The sequence below is a fragment of the Chaetura pelagica genome, unplaced genomic scaffold (assembly GCF_000747805.2).
Source record: "Chaetura pelagica isolate M959 unplaced genomic scaffold, ChaPel_1.0 scaffold251, whole genome shotgun sequence".
Taxonomy (NCBI): Eukaryota; Metazoa; Chordata; class Aves; order Apodiformes; family Apodidae; genus Chaetura; species Chaetura pelagica.
In genome coordinates this window covers 916,025-936,426 of record NW_009952271.1, presented here as the reverse complement: position 1 = coordinate 936,426, position 20,402 = coordinate 916,025, and the positions used below count along the sequence as shown (strand labels likewise).

Here is a 20,402-nt window from a genome sequence, read left to right as displayed (position 1 = left end):
CAAGGAGCTGCTGGGTCCTCACTGTGGCTTGGCACAGGGACATCAATGAGCCTGAACACCTCCTATTCCAGGCAGATTCTTTGGCCACTGGTTGCTGGCTGTCCAGACCAGGTCTGCAAAGTGACAAGCCAACATGGCAGTGGGGACAGAAGTCCCTTGCTGTAGAGAACCTACAGCCAGCACCAGCCATAACAAAGCTTGGCCATTTCCCACTGGGATGAACATCAGCACTGGAGCTGAGGAACTCGTTCAGTTCCTCCCTGGCACTGCAGCCTGCTTGATTATGAAGGGACAAACTCTACTTTTTTTGAGCTTGGCTCCTTTGCATATGTTTGCCTGAGGGCAGAAGTTGTATTTAAGGCTCACACTTCCCAAAACATGCATGTAGACAACCACACATCAGTTTCCTGGAAGTTGCTTAGGCTGCAAAATTTGAGTGCCCTTGTGCAGGCCAAAAGGAAGTGCTGTTTTCTCAAACCAACTCTGGCTTCTCTTCCCCTTTTCCACCTCCATAAGTGCGAAGTGTTGGCTTGATTGGAACCTTTTGACTCCATAAATCCTGTTGCATGGCCAGTATGCACTGTAGAGCAGTGCAACAAACACTCTTCTTTTTTGCATCCTTTGCCTTTAAGATAATTTTTAGCTTGTGATGTTTTCATGTTCCAGGCTGGAAAAAATCCTTTTTAATTCTTCTTGTTCCCTTTTGCCAGTTTGCTGCAATCTCCAGGTGGTTACGTTCCTTGTGAAGCCTCTCAAAATATCTGGAAGGAAAAGGGGAAGAGTTTGCTTTCAGTATATTCCCTGCTCCTTCCAGCTGCTACTTTAGGGGCTGTGGGAATGCCTTGAGGTTTCTCTAGGAGACATATGTGGAGCTAGAACCATAGGAAAACCATCACCAATTTGGCAATATCTGGATTTATTCACTGTACTTCTTGCATTGTTATTTCTGGTGGTTTTTCCAACTGGAAGTGCAGGGTAGTGCCACAGATACTTTCATTCTTCTTGACTCCTAAGCTAGAGAAACAACTGTCAGCATGTGGGAAAGGCAGGTGTTGATGAGTGATCTTTCAGAAGCATCTCTCTCCATTATTTCAGAGTCTTCTGAAGTCGGGCCCTCGGTCGTAGTTCACACAACTGTGACATTTGGGAGTGAGCACCTGGATTCAGACCCTGCAGAGGTGCAGCAGTTGATTCTCAGTCACCTGGAGAAGGTCATGCCATCCTTACCTCAACCAGCCAGCATCAAGTGTCAGAAATGGAGGTACTCACAGGTATGCTGTGGTAAGAGGTGTCAGCTGGCAGAAAGCTGCTGGGGCAGTGTCCTGCTGCAGCCTTGTGGTGGGTCACATCATCATGCAACCAGTGGTTTTCATCCTTGGGGAGTAAGAAGGGAGGGTGGTGAGAGCCTGGCCCAGGCTGCCCAGGGAAGCTGTGGCTGCCCCATCCCTGGCAGTGTTGAAGGGCAGGTTGGATGGGGCTTGGAGCAACCTGGGCTGGTGGGAGGTGTCCCTGCCCATGCAGGGGGTTGGATCTAGATGATCTTTAAGGTCCCTTCCAACCCAAACCAGTCTGGGATTCTATGCAGTAAGTCATGCAGCACTCCTGGTAGGCAGGGGCAGGAGCAGTGCACAGAAAGGAAGGAAATCCCACATACTTTGGTGTGATTTTCAGTGGTATTTAAAAATGTGACTCAATCTGCCTCTTCTGTGTCCAGAAGTATGTGGTATTATTAGCAAAATTCCCACCCTACCACAGAGCAGCAGAAGTCCTTGTGTTCAGATGGACTAATTGTCATGATTTGATTTGGCCTGGTCCAATGTAACAGCACGTTACACCAAAAACGTGTAAGTGAACTAATTCAGGGTAATAATGGCAAAATGTGTGTATTTTCAGACTTCTTTTAAAAATCCAAGGGAATTGTTGGCAATTTCCTAAAGTATTGGAGTGGATTTATGTGTTTATGGAGAGGCTCTTAAGTTAAATTACGTTGGTGAAATTGAACATGGAAGTTGATGCAAAATATGTACTTAGAGCAGTCCCCTAAAATTGTTGCTGGTGTGAAGTCTGGAAAAGTTACTGTAGGTGACTGTTGTGAGGTCTGCTCACACCTCTTGATCTGCATCCAATTCAGGTCTCTTTAGCACAAAGATAATTTTTGGCAAGTTACTAGTTTGGCAGTTGGGAGTTAGCAAATCACTCCTCAGGGCTTCATATTCCTTCTTGGTTGTTGTATAAAAATGATCTCAATGTAGGTTTTGATGTTTTAGGTGACTCTTACAAAAATCACTGTAGTTTTTATATGTTCAAGGGTTTTTTTCACCAGTGTCTCTGTAGAGTTGTCCCTGTTAAGGCATCCTGCTCTGGTGGTGACTTCTGGTCTTCTGCATTATCTGTTGCCTTGCTGCTTCAAACTTGTTGTGAGCACCAGAGCTGCAGGTGACAGGGAGGACAAGAGTTGGATCTATCTCTAACAGACAGACACTTGGCTGAGCAGCTCTGGGAAGGGCTCCCAAAACTAAGTAAGAGCTATTTTTTAAACAGAATGAATACACCCAAGGTACTGTTACTGTCACAGGGCTGTGTCACCAAGTTTGGTAAATTCAGCTCCTTTGTGTGCAAGGAAAGGGCTTAATCTGCCTTTTCCTTGCACTGCTTATGCTTTTAGCTTGGTGTCCAAAGCATGTGCATCATATATGACCCATTCTGGCTTATTTCACTGTGAAAACATGGATAAAAGAAAATAAGAGTGGCAGTTAATGTCTTACTACTGAATTAAAAAAAAAAAAAAAAAAGAAGTCAGTTGCCTTCTACTGAACAACTGCATTTTGAACCCTGGCAAAGTTATAACTCATCTTTTGGTAGTAACTGGAACAGTGACCTTAGGAATGAACTCTTTATTATCTCTGATCATCTCAAAATTGTCTTCCTAAGTCCTTTAGGTCTTGTTTCTGCTGGTTAAAAGTCACAGTCAGACCCCTCCCTGCTGGGTGATGCTCTGTTGTCTTCTCAAACCACTGCACAATGTGCAGCTCTTCCTGCTTCACCCCCTGCCTCCATGGCCTGCTGGCAGCCACGTTGCTGTGAACCCACACTACTGACTCCAGCAGCTGCTCCCGCTCCCAGGTTGTGTCACAGGAGGAATGCTCACCAGACTTTAATTCAGGGGATGAATGTCAGTGTCTCTTGGGCTGCAAATAAGTGAGCCTGCGTTAGACCTTTTATCTCCATAAAGAGATCTGGCTTGCCACCCTATTATACAATCACTGCCTAAAAGATCTGGGGCAGAGCTCCCTCTTCCAGCTCTCCTTATTTTCAGCTGTCATAAGCTGTTGCCACAGAAGCAAAGGGAACTGATAAGATGGGTGCATCTTTCCCCTGACTCTTTCAGATGGGCTTGATCCTCCTTGTTAATTAAATCCGGCTGTAACATCCTTCATGTGGCCAAACACAGTCCTGGGATTAAAATGCAGACATGACAATTATCCATGGCGGGTGAGGGATTAGGGCTTCCAAACTTCTCCTGACACTACTTAGCAGCACAGCTGCAACTCTGGATCCTCTGCTTTAACTACCATGAGACACTATTGGCATTCGCAGCCAACAGGTTCCCAACCCGTTGTGTCCACTTGACAGGGGCACTTCAGCAGCATAAGGGAGACTGGGAAAATGCAGTCATAGAAGTTGGACCTCTTCAGAGGGGGTCTCAGAAGGGACCTCCTCAGGTCTCTAGTCCAACCTGTTGCACAAAGCACAACTAAGAAGAGTGTGGCCGTTTGGTTGAGGGAGGTTCTCCTCTCCCTCCATTCTGCCCTGATGAGGCCACTTCTGGAATATTGCATCCAGTTCTGGGCTCCGCAGGTCATGAAGGACAAGGAGCTACTGGAGAGAGCCCAGGGCAGGGCCAGAAAGATGCTGAGGGGACTGGAGCACCTGCCCTGTGAGGAAATGCTGGGAGAGCTGGGGCTGGAGACTGAGGGGGGATCTCATCAACATTATCAATATCTGCAGGGAGTGTCAGGAGGATGGGACCAGTCTCTTGCCAGCAGTGCCCAGTGGCAGGACAAGGGGCAATGGGCACAAGCTGGAGCACAGGAGGTTCAAGTTAAACATAAGGAAAAACATATTTAGTGTGAGGGTGACAGAGCCCTGGGACAGGCTGCCCAGAGAGGCTGTGGAGGCTCCTTCTTTAGAGACATTCCTGACCTGTCTAGATGTGTTCCTGTGGGATCTGTTGTAGGTAACCCTGCTCTAGCACAGATTTGGACTAGATGATCTTCATAGGTCCCTTCCAACCCCCACTCTGTGACTCTCTGTGACTCTGTGACTAGATGACCTCCACCATGGCTTTGTCTAGCTGAGTCTTGAAGTCTTCAAGGATGAAGATCCTAGATAGCTGAGGGTAGTTTGGAATTTATGTTGGACAACACCCTCAACAGAACTTGAAGGAGGGGGAGTAATCACCATCCTTTCCCCAGTCACTATATCTTAGAGGGAGAGCCTCTGCTGCCCTGAGCACAGTCATGCCACACAGGTGGAAGGATGCTGGCTGAGATGTTTGGTCCAGCCAGCAGCAAGTGAGCCCTGTTCAATCAGGAAGGAAGTACACTCAACAAGCCTTTTTCTGCTAAAACTTTCTTCATTGTTGATGCTCAGTGACCTTGATCTGTAAGAAAAATTCAGGAATAAATTAAGTACTGACCTAAAATGAGTCTGAGAAAGACCATCTCTGTCTGGATCTACCATACATGGGTGGACTCTGCTAAGTTAGATAAGCGAGGATGGGTTGCAGCAGGCAACAAATTAATTTCAGATAATTACCTGCCTTAAAGAGATGCCACCATGCTGGTAACACAAAATGCAGCCAGTAACATAAATGTGGGTGTTCCGCTGCTGATCCATACTTGGAAAAGGCAGCAAATGGCATGATAGCCTGGTGTTTGTCATGAGGTACAATATATAAAAAGTCATCTTCTCCCCATGAGTTCTGGGTAGCTCCAGGCTAATAACAGGTGCTGGCCGGAGCAGGGTCCCTTCACTTCCTGAAATGTTACAGAGAAGTGCTCAAGATCTGCCACTCCACAGGCAGAAGTTTAATTGAGGGTATAGTGCCAGGGAGATGGTATTTTAAATTAATATAATGCACACATGGAGAACGACATTCAATATTTATCAAAGCAACCTTATTCAGAGCCAGTCCCATGCTGCTTCCAAAGAAAGTGTTGATTGTATCTCTGTTAGTGTCTGAAAAGTGCTGTGCTACTCAGATGGGGCAGGAGACCAGCGTGGCAGAGCTGGAGACAGGGTGGGATGTCCCAAGGCATTGCATTGTGAAGTATGGGCAGCTCATCCTGACACTTGTCACTCTGAAGCTCACCTCAGCTCCCATCCAGGGAGGTCACCTGGCCACCCCACTCATGTTGGAGGCTCTCTGGGGGGTTTTTGCAAGCCCACCTTGGCTGATGTGGCATCATGTATCTTCATACTTTCTGGCTTTGAGATCTGCCATGCCTCATCTGTCTAGGGCCAGGCAGCTATTTCTGCTGAGAATAAGACAGGATAGGGCTGCAAAGTTTCTAAATTTCCACACAGATGAAAGCTTTATTCTAGTTCTTGAACTCCAGAAGATAAATATTTCACTCTGGTACTTCAGCCATTAATGCTTGGTCCTACAACCTGGAATAGTAGGGGTGCTTGGTCTGCAGGTGAATTTCTCAGGAATATGGACCCTCTGGCATCAAATTCGGGTAAATAATTTTTTTTCCCACCTCCCCATGTGCTTTTCTTTTTCAGGTTACAAAAGCTGTTCCCAATTGTCAGGGACATATGATTCTTCATACTCAACCTCTTCTGATTTGTGGGGGTGATGGATTTACTCATTCCAACTTCGATGGCTGCATAGATTCTGCTGTGAGTCTTGCAGAAGCTGTGAAGTCTCATTTACAGCAATTTTAAATCCAGCTGCTAAACTTGGTCTAGATTTAGGATGGGTTTTACTATGATGGATTGAAATCTAGTTTGTTGTGAACATCACTATCCTCTATGTAGCAAAAAATAAATAAAGGAAGGTCTATTGGTGTGCTGTAATTATTATTGGGATGGAATTGAATTTTCCAGTGAGTTGTTACTTTGCTTGAAGTAAATTTTTTCTGGCTCTAATCAGATGCACTGAGCTCCAGCCATCTTGCCAGGTCTCCTGATATTTTACAGCCCATGAAAATGATGTCAAGGAGAGGAGGCTGCCTTGAAGCAGCACAAAAACCCAAGGAGCTGCAGAGTTTACTCCTCTGAGTATTTGGAGCCCTGGGAGTGGCAAAAAGAAAATGCACAATTGATCATGCAAACATGTGGTCACCTCTTCTGGTGCAGATCAGCCCTGGTCATATTTGTTGTACTTACCCATAAGGAATCAGTGGTGAGGCAGACCTTGCTATTCTTCTCAAGATGGCCTGTCCAACTGTTTTGGCTCAAGGTCTAACCCTGACAACTTTTAAGTGAGGGATAGTGGTTTTCTGCCAACCAGCTTTTTAAGGTCACAGATTTCTGGAGCCCTGCTTGGCAGGTTGATGGAAGAATTCACTTCAACATTGATTGTGTCACTGGCAGTGATGTGCCACTGAAGCATAGTGCCTGTCCTGGGTGTGGTCTCTGCAGCGCAAGCCCAGCTGTGCTTATAGAAGAAAGACTGGAGAGAAGTTGCAAGAGAAGGTGTGCAGATGTTCAGAGGGCTGGAGCAGCTCTGCTCTGGAGCCAGGCTGGGAGAGTTGGGGTGTTCAGCCTGGAGAAGAGAAGGCTCCAGGGAGACCTTAGAGCCCCTTCCAGTGCCTGAAGGGGCTCCAGGAAAGCTGGGGAGGGACTTGGGACAAGGGCAGGGAGGGGTGGGATGAGGGGGAAGGGATGAAAACTGGAACAGGGTGAGAGCCTGGCCCAGGTTGCCCAGAGAAGCTGTGGCTGCCCCATCCCTGGCAGTGTTGAAGGGCAGGTTGGATGGGGCTTGGCGCAGCCTGGGCTGGTGGGAGGTGTCCCTGCCCATGGCAGAGGGTAGAACTAGAAAGTCTTTAAGGTTCCTCCCAACCCAAACCAGTCTGGGATTCTATCATTATATGTTCCTCAGAGCAATAGTGCTTCTATCTCAAAGTCATCTTGGGCATGGGCATTGACATCTAGGCTGTACCATGAGCTTAACACCTTAAAGTGGCCTGGCCAGGACAGTGGGTGCTCTTCAAAGAGTGCAGGTTTTGCAGGGTTAGAGGGTCACTTGCTCTCTGCTGGCCTGGTGTCCCCTAAGCAAGGAGCAGCCCTTTCCTCCTTGCAGGTGCTGGAGGAGGGGTCGGGGTAGGGGCAGCCAATACAGAAAGTGGTTTGGCTGCTTTACCTGCCAAGTGCTGAGAGGAAGGAGGGAAAAGAATTTATCCAAGAGGGTGTTAAAAAGCAAACTGTGCTGACATCCTAGCCTAGGGTCACATCACCACCACCATTTCTTTGGGAATCAGCAGCCAGTTGAAACATGTGGTGGGTTCTAGACAGCTCTGTGCTTTGTTTTGGCAGAACAGGTGGAGAAAGAGGGACAGACCAGGGCAGGAATACGAGAGTGAATGAGCAAGGAATTGGATTTGAAACACTAAAAAAATCAACAGCAAGTGTAACTGTGTTGAAAATGCCACCTGTCGAGTTATGTCCAAGTTACTGGATTGTGTTTCTGTAAAGTCAGTGTTGAAATTACTCAGAAATTAACCAAGAAATAATTTCTTTATTTTAAATCTGATTTTAGCTTGCCCTTCTTCTTCAGTCGTAAGAGTTTAGCACCTCTCTCTGCTGCAGCACTAAAAGTACCAAAATGCCTTTTTTCAAAATGCAGACAGAGTTTTAACCTTTAGAGAAATACACTTCATCCTCTTTTTTTGTTCCCCTGCATTTCCTAAAAATCCAACATCCTATATTCACAGAAACTCAACTCTGAAATTTACTGCTGGTTCCACTATTTCTACTACAGTATTTTAAGTGACACTAAGAACTTTCAAATATAAGTTAATTTTTAAAATATCTTTGAAGGGAATTTCAGATCACCATGTGGTTTTATTCATTATTTTTCTTCTTCCCATGAAGGCCCAGGGTTTAAAACCAGGTGTTGCTGTTGTGTCTGAACTAACCAGCTCCAGAGTCACTGTGTGTGGTGCAGAAATGGGGACTATTAGTGGTCTGGGATGTGCACGAATCTTTTACAAAGGCATGTGGTCTCCTGTTCTCCAGGGATCAAGGTGGCCACAAAGCCACCCACTCATGGAATCATCTGGTGAGACTTTTAGCATGGGCTTGGTTTAGCCTGGGCTCACAAGCATCTGAAGGCCCAGCTCTGTGTTACAGTGTTGGGTGGAAAACCTTATGCCAAGAGGTTTGCAGAGGACAGGATACCAAAGCAACCAAGCCCCATTTTTTGTGTGTGCTCCTCAGCTTCCATCCAGGCTCCCCACAGGGAGTGACAGGCTGAGCTGCACAGGAGGGTTTTCTGCTGGGTTGCAGGTTCCTCTGGAGGACACTGCTGTGGCAGGTGGGTCAACCATTGCTGGACCCATGGTGATGTTTTCAGGGGACCCATCCCACCCTTGTGCCTTCATCCAAGTGCCCGGGGAAGGATATGGGTCCTTCTTCTGCAGGGGTGAAGGAGCAGGCTGTAGCTGTGGGGAATCTTTCCCTTGTGCTCTTTGACTCTTCTTCACTCTTTTGTTTTCTCTTCCTTGCTTCAAAGCAGGATTTTTACACTAAGACACCCTAAAACTTGCACTTCGTTCCCCTTCCTTCACGCTGGAATGAAATACCCAAATAAAGGCAACCCTGAAAATCTGTGCAATGCAAAAAACCTGAAAATGAGGTTTTTGGAGAGGACACATTGAGTTTCAAACAGCTCCATCCTTCCCCTTATCACACCAGTCCATCAAAACTCCTCTTTCCTGCACCTTCCTCCCAGACTAAGAGGATTTCAACAAAAAAACTCCACGTTGGGTTTTTTTTATGGTGGAGTAGAAGGCTCCATGGCCATGTTTGTCTGGATGCCCTCCAGACCTTGAGGGTGTCTGTGCTGGTATCTCATTTTCCAGCTGTAAGCATGATGGTAATAACTTTCCCATGCATGGTGGGTAACAAGGGGATATTTCAAAGAGGCCACTGTATCCAAAGGGGTGGCAGCAGAAGACCTGTCTGGTTGATTTTCTCTGCTTTTCCCTGGAGGGACTTAAGTTTTTATTAACTGGCAGATCCATCATCACAACCTGTATCTCCCTGTTCCCAGACAAGGGTGAAAACTGCCTGATCTGTATGTCACAAGCCTCAGCTCAGGCCTAAATTTGTATCAAAGCATTTCAGCTCCCAGAGGAAGATGGAAGGTGCTCTAAGGTCTCCCTGGAGCCTTCTCTTCTCAGCCTGGCTCCGGAGCAGAGCTGCTCCAGCCCTCCCAGCATCTCCATGGCCTCCTCTGGACTTGCTCCAACAGCTCCCATGTTGTTGTGTTCGGGACCCCAGAGCTGGACCCAGCCCTGCAGGGGGGTCTCCCCAGAGCAGAGCAGAGGGGACAATCCCCTCCCTGGCCCTGCTGGTCACACTGCTGGGGATGCAGCCCAGGACACGGGTGGGTTCTGGGCTCCAACACATGGTGCTGGGTTATGTTGAGCTTTTCATCACCCATCACCCCCAAGCCCTTCTCCTCAGGTCTGTTACTGATCCATTCTCCACCCAACTTGCATTTGTGCCTGGGGTTGCCCCAGCTCATGTGCAGGACCTTGCACCTGGCCTTGTTGAACTTCATGCAGTTTGCAAGAGCCCACCTCTGCAGCCTGTCCAGGTCCCTTTGGATGGATCCCTGCCCTCCAGTGTGTCAGGCGCACCACACAGCTTGGAGCCATCAGCAAACCTGCTGAGGGGGTATTTTGTGCAGTTTGCAGGAATTCAGTCTGTAGGAATTTGGCTCATTTCTGAAAAGCTCTGGGAAAAGGAGACAGGCATCCAGCTCCTCAGCTCACATCAGGTCACAAACCACACGTCTCCAAGGATCTGGGCCATATTTTTGTGCAAGCAGATGAAAATCAATTAAAAGTTTATTTCAGCTTGGGTTAGTTTGTGTTTGTGTTTTTATTATTTTTAAAAGGCAGCTGCAGCTGGGAGGTGCTGCCCAGCTGAGGCTACATGGTGGGTTTCCATAGCACTGACCTGTGAAACATCCCTGCAGCCAAGGCCACTGGGGCAAGACGTGGTCTCCTGGAGATCTTGGTGCCCTCCACCACAGTTGTATTTGGCTCTTCTAGAAGGAAGGTGTGGCTGGGAAGGAAGGTGTGGGCTGTGGCTGCTCCCAGCAGGACCAGTGTCACAGCTCCAGCAGGTGTCATGGGACCATGGTGGGACATCCCCATCCTCCACTGTGACTGCGCCCTCCTCTTGATGGAGGGACACCATCCTGCTGGCACAGCTCCAGCTTGAAAGCAGATGGGTTCCTCTTGGAAACGATGCAAAGAGGAACCTGACCTCATGCTGCCCCATGGTGCCACTGGTGTCAGGGTCAGCTCTCCCCCCGCCTCAGCTGCAGATGGAGCCCTGGCCTCAGGGGAATTTGGGAGCTCCTGGGCACCTGTGGCTCTTGCTTGGCTGCCCCGTGCTGGGAAATCCAACATAAGCATCTCCAAGTGGCTGGTGATGTTCTGTGAGGAGGCTGGGGCTGGGGCAGGGAGGCTGGGTGCTCCAGGGGGCAGAGGGCACCCTCTGAAGGACCCAGTCAGCACCTTGAGCTGTAGCACAGGGATTTCCCAGGGGTCAGAGCTGGTTTTGCCTCTAATCCAGGCTCTGGCTTGGATATGCCATCCATAAGCTGCTTTGTGCTGCAGAGCTGAAGCCCTGGAATCCCCAATCCGTCTGCTGCTCCTCCTGTCCTCCCCCTCCTCACTATTACCCTCCTCAGGATTTTAATTTTCACATTCAGGAGGCACCATCAAGACCAGGTGATGGCAAAGCACAGCCCTTGCAGCCCCTCCAGGAGAACTGAGGAGGAGCCAGAGGGACAGGCTTTCTTCTCAGGAAAAGCCAAGCAAAGTTGCTCCTCTTGAGGTAGAAGAATGGACACAGGTGGAAAATAACCCCAGGAGACCTGTTGCCAAACTGCAGGTGGAGAGATCTGACCTGGAGCAAAGAGGCAGGTTGCTGTCCTCTTGGAGATCCTGGCACTGGACCCTGCAGAGGTGCTTGGGGAGCCTTGTGGTTCTGGTTGTTCTCCAGATTCATCCTGGAACAGAGTCCTAGGTGTCTGTCCATGCTGTGCCTGGTGGTCACCAACCCTGAGCACCCCAGTGGTGGGGGTTAATGCAAAAAGGGGGTTAATCCAAGGGGGGTTAATGCTGGGGGTTTCATGTACAGGCGCTTGATGCAAAGGGGGTTTCATGCAAAGGGGGTTTCGTGCAGGGGGTTCAGTGCAAGCTGGGCCCACAGGCTGAGCAGAAAGCCAGACTTCACCCCAGCCCAGCCTGCCCAGCCCAGCTGTGGAAGGAGGAGCTGGTTGCTCCGCTGCTCCCACGCTGCCCTTGCGAGGCTGCAGTGACCACAGCTCAGCCTGGCCCTGATGTCAGCACGGAGCTCCTGCTGGGCTGGGGGGGCACCTCCTCCCTCACCTGTTCCCCTGCCAAAGCCTCCTTCCTTCCTCATCTCTCATCTCTCCTCCAGGACAATTGCCCACCTCCAGACCTCCGAAGCGAAGCATGTCCTGCTGCCGGGACCCAGGGCTCGTTTGCCCCAGCTTGTCACCTCCCTTTGCACATCTGCGTGGTGCAAATCCCGCTCTCCTCGTATGGGAAGGGCAGGTTTGGAGACCAGGCACAGGCTGCCCAGGGTGATGCTGGAGTCACCATCCCTGGGGGTGGTAAAAAAAATACGTGTGAATGTAGCACTTCAGGACAGGGTTTAGTTGGCATGGTGGTGTTGGGTTGCGGGGTGGACTCCATGATTTTATAGGTCTTTTCCAACCTTGACGCCCTTGAAAAGAGGTTTGCAAAGAGCTCCTGCCCATCTCCTCTGCATGGCAGCCTTCTGTGCAGCAAACAGAGCTGGGTTGGAGCCTGAAGCTTCAGCTGGCAGTGGTCACCAGGGAATGAGAGTTAGGTCTTTATAGCAAATGTGTAGCAAATTCCAGGTGCTTTGTGGCAAAGCTGGTCCAGAAGCCTTACCTGGAGGACACCAGAGCTTCTTGACACTCCAGCTTGCTGGCAATTAGAGATGCCCCAGATGGGGCAGGGGTTTTCACCTCCCTACTCCCTCCAGTCACCAGCAGAAGAGCCAGCAGGACCAGGGCTGAGGCATTTCTCTGGTGAGACCCCACCTTGAGTCCTGGGGTCAGTTCTGGGCCCCTCAGGACAAAAATGTGATTCTGTTTGATGATTCCATGAAATCGAGCCAGTCTAAATAAAACCCTTAACATATCACAGCCCAGCATTCACCCCTGGCCCTTGCCAGGGCACAACAACTCTGGGTTAGAGAGAAAACTGTGGTTTCCACTGCAGATGTGGCTGGAGATGGTTTGTGGTTGCTTTGGCAGAAAAAAGAGCTGGTCACATTTGCACTCCTAGGCCTGGGTGAGACCCTGGCCCAGGTTGCCCAGGGAAGCTGTGGCTGCCCCATCCCTGGCAGTGTTGAAGGGCAGGTTGGATGGGGCTTGGAGCAACCTGGGCTGGTGGGAGGTGCCCATAGCAGGGGGTTGGAACTGGGTGATCCCTTCCAACCCAAACCAGCCTGTGACTCTGTGACTGTGCTGGAAACAGGAAGTGAAAGGGCAACTGAAGGGGACCCATCTGCTGCTCTGCCAGGGGGAGTTGACTCCCTGCTGTGGCCAGTGGTCATGAGGAGGCTATGAGGGATGGTTGCAGGTCAGCTCCCACCCCTAGAGACCATCTGGTTTGCTCCTTATGTGTCTGCACCATGGTGATGGACGTGGGATTCACTGGCTCCCTCCTTGAGTATCCACCGACCCAACTGGAGGCATCTGAGCCTGGCACCATCCTGGCAGAGCCACCCCAAAGCCACCAGCATCCCAGGTCTTTTCTGGCTTTTCTGGAGTGACAGCCTCTGGCATGTGCTGTCCCCCTTCCTCCATCCACACCCCCCAGAGCCTTACCAGAGTGGGGATGCTCCCTCCCAGGGATGGGGGACTGTGGCAGTTCCCCAGAAATAAGGAAATGCCCCCAGAAGAAGAGCCACTTCTGCATTTGCAGAGCTGTGGGATCACTTTCCCATCACTGGTCACAATCAACATGTCCCATGTACCCTGGAGTACCCTGATGGGCTGAGCTCAGCTCCAGAGAGCAGAGTTTGGTTGGGCAGGGAGAATTCCAGGAATAATTCCTGCACCAGCCAAGGGGTCAAGTCATGCATGGTGGTGCAGGAGGGGGCCATGATGTGCCTTTGGTGTTGCTGGCATTGCATCACTATGGCTGGAGGGCAAGATGGAACCAGACTGGTCTCCTGCGCAGCCTATGGGGGTGTGTCCATGCCCCAGGGAAACACCAGGAGCTGAACCTCCTTTTCCTGTTTCAACCTAAAAATACCTAGGTAAAATTTTCTTGTGGGACTTGTCTTCTCTTTTTGCCCTTTCTGCCTGCCAGTATTGTTTTTTAATTTGTCCAGCAAGAAAATGATCCACTTCTGGAGGGGTAATTTAAAAAATAAACAAAAATGAATCAAACCAAACCCCACAACATTTGTTGCTTTTGGTTTTCCCTGGAGGTCGTAATTGTAGATGAGAAGCCCAAGCTGCATTCACTGACTTCATGAGGGGGTGCTCCACCTGGCCTTGGTCCAACTGGTCATTTTTGAGGGAATATGATGCTCAACTCCTGAACCAGTGAGTAAAAGAAAAAGGCACAACCTTGTACAGCAGATTTTCTGCACAGGCATCTGGGAGAACAGGCGTTTAACTCAGCCTGAAAGAAATCCCTGCTTCCAGGGAGGCAGCAGAGGGTTAATTCTGGCTCTCACTCATCACTTTATTCTTTGAATAATGAAATTAGTTGTTCCATGGTCTTTTGAAGGGCTGAGCTTTCGCCGTCTTGCAGAACAAAACGTGCTGTGCTCTCGATACGAGTGCACTTATGGTGAACTTTGAGCTACACATCTGCTATAAAGAACTGACTCTCATTCCCTGGTGACCACTGCCAGCAGAAGCTTCAGGCTCCATCTATGCCTCAGCCCAGCTTTGTTTGCTGCAGAGAAGGCTGCCATGCAGAGGAGATGGGCAGGAGCTCTTTGCAAACCTCCTTTAAAGGGCACAGGCACATTTAGTGCAGGGTCAAAGGGGCTGATTCCAGGTGCTTTATGGCAAAACGGGTCCAGAAGTCTTCACCTGGGGGACACCAGAGCTTCTTGACACTTCAGGCTGCGGGGGATTAGAGATGCCCCAGATGGGGCAGGGGGGGAGGGGGTTTTCACCTCCCTACTCCCTCCAGTCACCAGCAGAAGAGCCAGCAGGACCAGGCTGAGGAAGCCTGCAGGCATTTCCCTGGTGAGACCCCACCTCGAGCCCTGGGGTCAGTTCTGAGCACCTCAGGATGAGAAGGACATGGAGTATGTCCAGAGAAGGGCAAGGGAGCTGGGAAGGGTGTGGAGAGCTGAGGGAGCTGGAGGTGTCCAGCCTGGAGACAGGGAGCTGAGGGGAGTCCTGCTTCCTGAGAGGAGTTTGGAGCCAGGTGGGTCGGACTCTGCTCCCCAGGAACAAGTGATGGGACAAGAGGAAGTGGCCTCAAGTTGTGCCAGGGGAAGTTTAGATTGTATCTTGGAAACAATTTCTTCATGAAAAGGGTTGTCAGGCCCTGGCCCAGGCTGCCCAGGACAGTGGTGGAGTCCCTTGGAGGGATTTCAAAGCCCTGTAGATGTGATGCTGAGGGACATGGGTTAGTGGTGGCCTTGGGTTAATGCTTGGACTGGATGATCTTAAAGGGCCTTTCCCCAAAAAATTATTTGATGATTTTGTGATTCATCGTGTTGCAAAGAGGCACAGCAGGGGAATTTGGGGGCTGATCCTGCTGTGTGTGAATTGCTCCTCATCTTACTCCCCAGCCCAGGATCCCAGGATGAAACCCTTTGCCGGGAGCCCTGCCATGAACGTGGCCTCCCCACCACTCCCGGGGGGTTTTGCCACTACACAGAAACTTACCCACCCCCACACACTGCCAAGGTGCCCCCTGCTCTTGCCTCCATCACTTCCACTCACCTTCCCCCCGGGATCTGGGGCTGCTCCAGCAGGTGCTGCGGGGTGGGCGGTGGAGCCCAGACCTAGAGGGGATGGACCAGAGGGGATTCTCCCCTTTAATCTCTTGTATTATTCTAATCCCCTCTTGGTAGCAGCCACACTGACAGATGGCTGCTGAAAGAAACCCAGGGAGCAGTGTCACCTCTGGGGCACAGCTGAGGCTTCACCTGCTGCATTTCTTCTCTTCATGGGGGAGTTAAAAACGGGAGGAGAAAACTTTGCCAGCAGAGAAGGGCACAGCAAAGCCCCTGGGTGCTCCAGGGCAGCTCCCTGAGGGTGTCCTGCAGACTGGGAGCTCGTCTCCTAAGCAGTAGAAAGGGGGTATGACTGGGGGAGGGAATTTGTACATCCAGCATTTTCTCTGTGCCCAAAGACCCTTGTCTTTAGATAAACCAGAAAAGATGGGGAAGCCGATTTGAAACAGCAGAAGTGGAAGGTGATTTGTGCAGTGGCACCTCCTGGGACCCCCAGCTCCCAGATGGGATGCGATGGCACCATTTTAAACCACCACCCATCTTGTACATCTGGTGACAGAGCCAGAGGAGATGCAGAAGAGATGGTGCCAGGAGAGGATGCACGTGGCACAGCTGGTGTCCTCACACCACCTGGCACAGGTGTTGGCCTGAACGTGTTCAGCAGCTCACTTCCCCTCCTTAGGGAGAAATAAAATCCCACCCAGTCTGGCAGTCTGAGGTAGGACCAGCTGAAAATACCCCCTGTGCCATCAGGCCAGCAGGTCCCATCCACATGCTCTGCAGAGCAACTGGTGCGGACAGGGAAGGTAGGGGTGGGGAGAAGACTGTGAGCAAAGGTCCTTCAACATAGTGACACCATGTCTGCCAGGTTCAGGAGCTTTCTTCCAGACCTCTTGGTGGAGCTGAGGCTTTCCTCCTGGGAGCCGGGTGCGTGACACTCTTGGTGTCCAACAGTGGGTGAAACTGAGCCCCCTGCTTCAGCCCAGAGGTCCCTCAGGAGAGGCATGTGCAACAACCACAAAGGTGCTGTCACTAAGTGCAGTGCATTAGTAGTAGTGCTAATAATGGGGGAAGAATTGCTATTAATAGTAGCATCATGGCCAGTGCTCAGTTTGAACACCTTCCAGAAAAGAGCAGCAACAACCAGATGACCCACAGCCAACAAACAGCCAGCTCTGATGTGTCCTGATGGGTTTTAATTTTAAACCTCTGATGGGTTTTCAGTGAGGACCTTTTGTGCACCCCTTCAGCACCACCCAGGAGGGGTTCGTTTGGGCTGGTTCACCTCACCTGACAGAGCTCAGCAGGCTTCTACCTTATAGAGCTTCACAAAAAGAGGTGCCTGGTGTGGCCCTGGGGTAACCCAGCCCGTGGTCTGGGCAGGCACTGGGAGGACAAAGGGTGATGGTGTAGCCACATCTTGGGCTGTGCAAGAGGATGGTGGGGCCCTTGCCAAGGCTCCATAGAGGCTGCTTACAATGCCCAACACAGGAGGAGGCAGGAGGGACCCCCTCCCTGATGGCTGTGCTCATCTAAGCCCACCATGGAGAAACCAGAAGGGTTGAAACCTTCCCTGCCCTGCTGACCAAGGCTCCTGCTGACCTGTAGGCCTGTCTGGTTCTGCTGCAGAGGACCTTCCTTTGGAGCACCATCATTGTGCTTGGTTGGGATCTATCCAAAGTCTTCTCCACTGTTTCTGCACTGCCAGATGAAATGTTCACAGTAAAAAAGAAAGGAGCATCTTCAGTAGCTGGGATAACAGAAAGTCCTCTAGTAACCTTGGTGGTCTCAGGGGAGTTCTTCAAAAAGAACCAGTGACTCCTTCAGTGCCAAGTAGCACTCAGAAGTACCACTTGTGTCCCCCAGCCACTAGAAGATCCATGGCTTTGCTTTGGTTTTAAACAAGGTCAGATGTTTATCTCAGTAAAGTCAATCCTTGGAAGAGAACATTATTTGCTGTCTTCTCCCTCTTATCTTGCAGTGCCCAGTCCCATGGACACCTCTAAGCCCATGACCAAACTCTGCTCTGCCTACAAAACCTGTCACTTTGCTGCTCTCTGATCTCAAAGCCACCAGCTTTGTGATGCAGGGGACATGTAGTCACACTGACTTCTCAGAGTTCATCTAAACCTGGATTTTGCCTTGATGGTCACTTCTCCAACCCAAGCCTGTCACTGTCAACATAGCAAGTGGTGCATGAATTGGTGGTTTGGGGAGCATGTTGAAATGCCAGTGATCTGTGCTGAGCTCCAGCCATGCTAATCAGCTGTGCTGAACCAAGCTGAGGTGCTTCAGGTCAAGCACAACTAGTAGATCATATGGTTTCTCACACCATCTCATGAAGTTTAACATGAAAACAGACAAAATCTTTCTTCTTCCTCCTCCTTTGCTCTTAGAGTTGCTGTTGGCTCTGGATCAGGCAGACGTTGTCCAGTATGGAGATGGTCTCATCAGAAAATTTTCTTCTCACATGCCTCATCTTTTACCCTCCTCTTCTCAATTGCTCTTCTTGATGCTGGTGGCACCTCCATCCACACGAACATCCATCAACACCTGGGCTGGGAGGTGTTGTGCACAAAATTAAGTTTGCCTTCCAAAATCAGTCCGTGACCCCATATTTCTTATCCAAGGACCCAAGTCTGACTTTGTTGAGTGGAAGTCAAAGTGAAGAGAGCAGAAACATAGGATTTGTGGCATGATGACAGAAGGAACCATCACTTCAGTCCTCCAAAATCATGGGACGTTCTATTTCCCCCAGATACTGCAAGATGAGCAGCTTGTGTTCATCCCAGACATCCCAGACAGGCTGCCAGGCTTGATCTGAAGATGTCAAGAAGTGGTAAAGCTAGGACTTCATTCAGTTGTCTACTTCAGTCACTCCTAGTCTTCTTCCAACGTGACTGCTGCTTGAAGCATCAGGTTTTCCTTTGTTGCCCTGAAGACCCCACATGACACAGTCATTCCCTCTTCAGTTCATGGCAAGGGAAACCCCTCCATGATCTTCTTTTGAGAGGCAACTAAGCCAAGCAACTCGATCTTCTCCTTTCCAGCCTGGATCATTACAAAGATGGTGGGCACGGAATTCCCCATGGCACACCTGAGGGCATCCACCCTCTGCTCCATGGCACCTGGCTCCATACATGATGTATGGACCTGCAGCACATGTCCCCCAGGGGACAGACCTGGATCTGAAGGTGAGGATCTGCAGGAGGACCAGGATCTGAGCTGCTCCAGTTTATGCAAAGCAGCCAAGTGGGTTTTTTCTTTCCTCCAGTGGAAAACCCACTGGAGGAGGTTGCCACGGAGAAGCGGCGTTGCCCCAAACACGGAAATGGTTCCTGCTGTGTTTACTAATATTTGGTGCTCCTTTCTGGCTGGTGTTCAAACTCAACTCCAACCACATGCGTCAGCAACTTCCTGCCCTCCTCCCCTCCCTCAGCTCCTGCACCCAGGGGAAAACCAGGGATGGGAAGAGAGGCAGGGAGGGAAGGCGGTTGCTATTTTCATCTTGCAGATGGGGTCCTGGAGATGCCAGGGCCAGGCTCTGCCCCTAGGGGCACAGCCAGAGCACCAGAGGCTCTTCTCCATGTGCTGCCATCCCTGGTGCCTACAAGGGCTGGAGGGCATGGACGGGCTCTGCTTGCCCAAGCCCCTGAGGCCACCAAAGCCTGCACCCAGCTCGCTCTTCCTGGAAAACAAATCGGCTGTTACAATTGTCCCATTCTTAGGGGGATGTTTACAGCTGTCCCAGCCCGTGGGGGAGGGATGGGAGAGCCAGCCAGTCCACAGCCACCCAAAGGTCAGCGCGGCGCACGCGGCTACCGTAACCCTTCGACTAGATCAGGCACTGAGTTATCTGCTGGATTGGATTAGTCACCCCCTGGGCAGATGCAAGAACTTTAAACTGAGATCTGCAGATTATTCTTTGGGAATAGCCCTCCTTCTGCTGAGATCAGGGCTCTCTGCACAGCCTTCAAGGACATTCACTCTCCTTGCAGGATCTTTGGTGTTCAAGGACTCTTTGGACTTGTTGTGAGCTGTGATCATGACCCAATCTGGTTATGAAGCAATGGGATCAAGGTTTGGGGGTGCATGGGGAGCAGAAAGGTTGCCAACACAGAAAGGAAGAAGGACCAAAGAAGAGGTAACACCATCGAAACAGCGTAAAAGCCAGCTAAAACCCATCCAAGCTGTTCTCCCAAGCACCGGGGAAGCCTTGGCCACTGATGGCTGAGTTTTGCCACCACCCTTTCCTGTTTTGAGCTGTGGCAAAGGCTGCTCCTCTGGCTTTGGGCAGCTCTCCTTCTTGGAGATGCCCATGACAGAGGCACCACAGGTTATACCCATTCATTAACCTGTTAATGTGTAATGCCCCTTAGTAACTGTGATAAACTGTGGTCTCCCACCACACCAAACCTTGACTTTCCTCATGGATCCCTCTACAGGGGCATGACCCTTCTGTCCCACCCTTCATATGCCCTCCTATGAGACTGGAGCAGATCCCTGGGACATGCCAGTCCCACTGAAACCAGACAGCAGGTGGGGTTTGGGGAAGATGCCTGCCCTGAGGAAAGGTTTACATATCTAGCAGCACCCTCAGACTTGAGGATCACCCAGCTCCCTGCTGAGGGCTTTGGGAAACACCAACAAATCCTTGAGTGCATAGAGGTGGGTTTGGAGAGAAGACCCTGGCTCAGTGGTGTTGCAGCCAGCACCCACCTCTCATGAAATTCCAGCCTCCTTGTACAGTCTTAGGGGGATCAGAGATCCCTGGAGACCTCTGCCCAGCCAGGAAAAGACAATTTATCTCTCCCTGTCCTTCCTGTGACAATGCCAGGAGAAATTTTCCATGGAAGACCTACCTAGCACAGCCCAAGCTCCTTGTTTTTGCACAGATATAGAATATTTTCACTTCATCAACTACTCTATGGTGACCTGTGGGAAAGAAAGAAAGAGCAGAATTTAGTTCCTGGTTGAGCACAAGGGACCAAGCTGTTGGACAAGAGCTGGACAAGACAGGTTGTTGTGATGAGAAAGAGAGCAGGACAAAGTAGTAAGTCTCCCAAGATTTTTTCCTGAGAAATCTATGCACCAAAATGCAAAATCAAGTACCACCCAGTGTGGCTGTGATTGGTTGCAACATCCAGGAGAAAACACAT

At 50.3% G+C, this 20,402-nt stretch overlaps 1 protein-coding gene across 1 annotated transcript in view; it reads left to right on the top strand.

Moving 5' to 3' along the window:
* RNLS (renalase, FAD-dependent amine oxidase) overlaps window positions 1–5,952 on the top strand; it is a 74,846-nt gene extending 68,894 nt beyond the window's left edge. The window contains exons 5-6 of the mRNA XM_010007776.1: window positions 1,096–1,271; window positions 5,791–5,952. Of these exons, the coding sequence (XP_010006078.1) occupies window positions 1,096–1,271; window positions 5,791–5,952 (338 nt within the window). The remainder of the gene's footprint in view (window positions 1–1,095; window positions 1,272–5,790) is intronic.
* The last annotated feature ends 14,450 nt before the right edge of the window (window positions 5,953–20,402 follow it).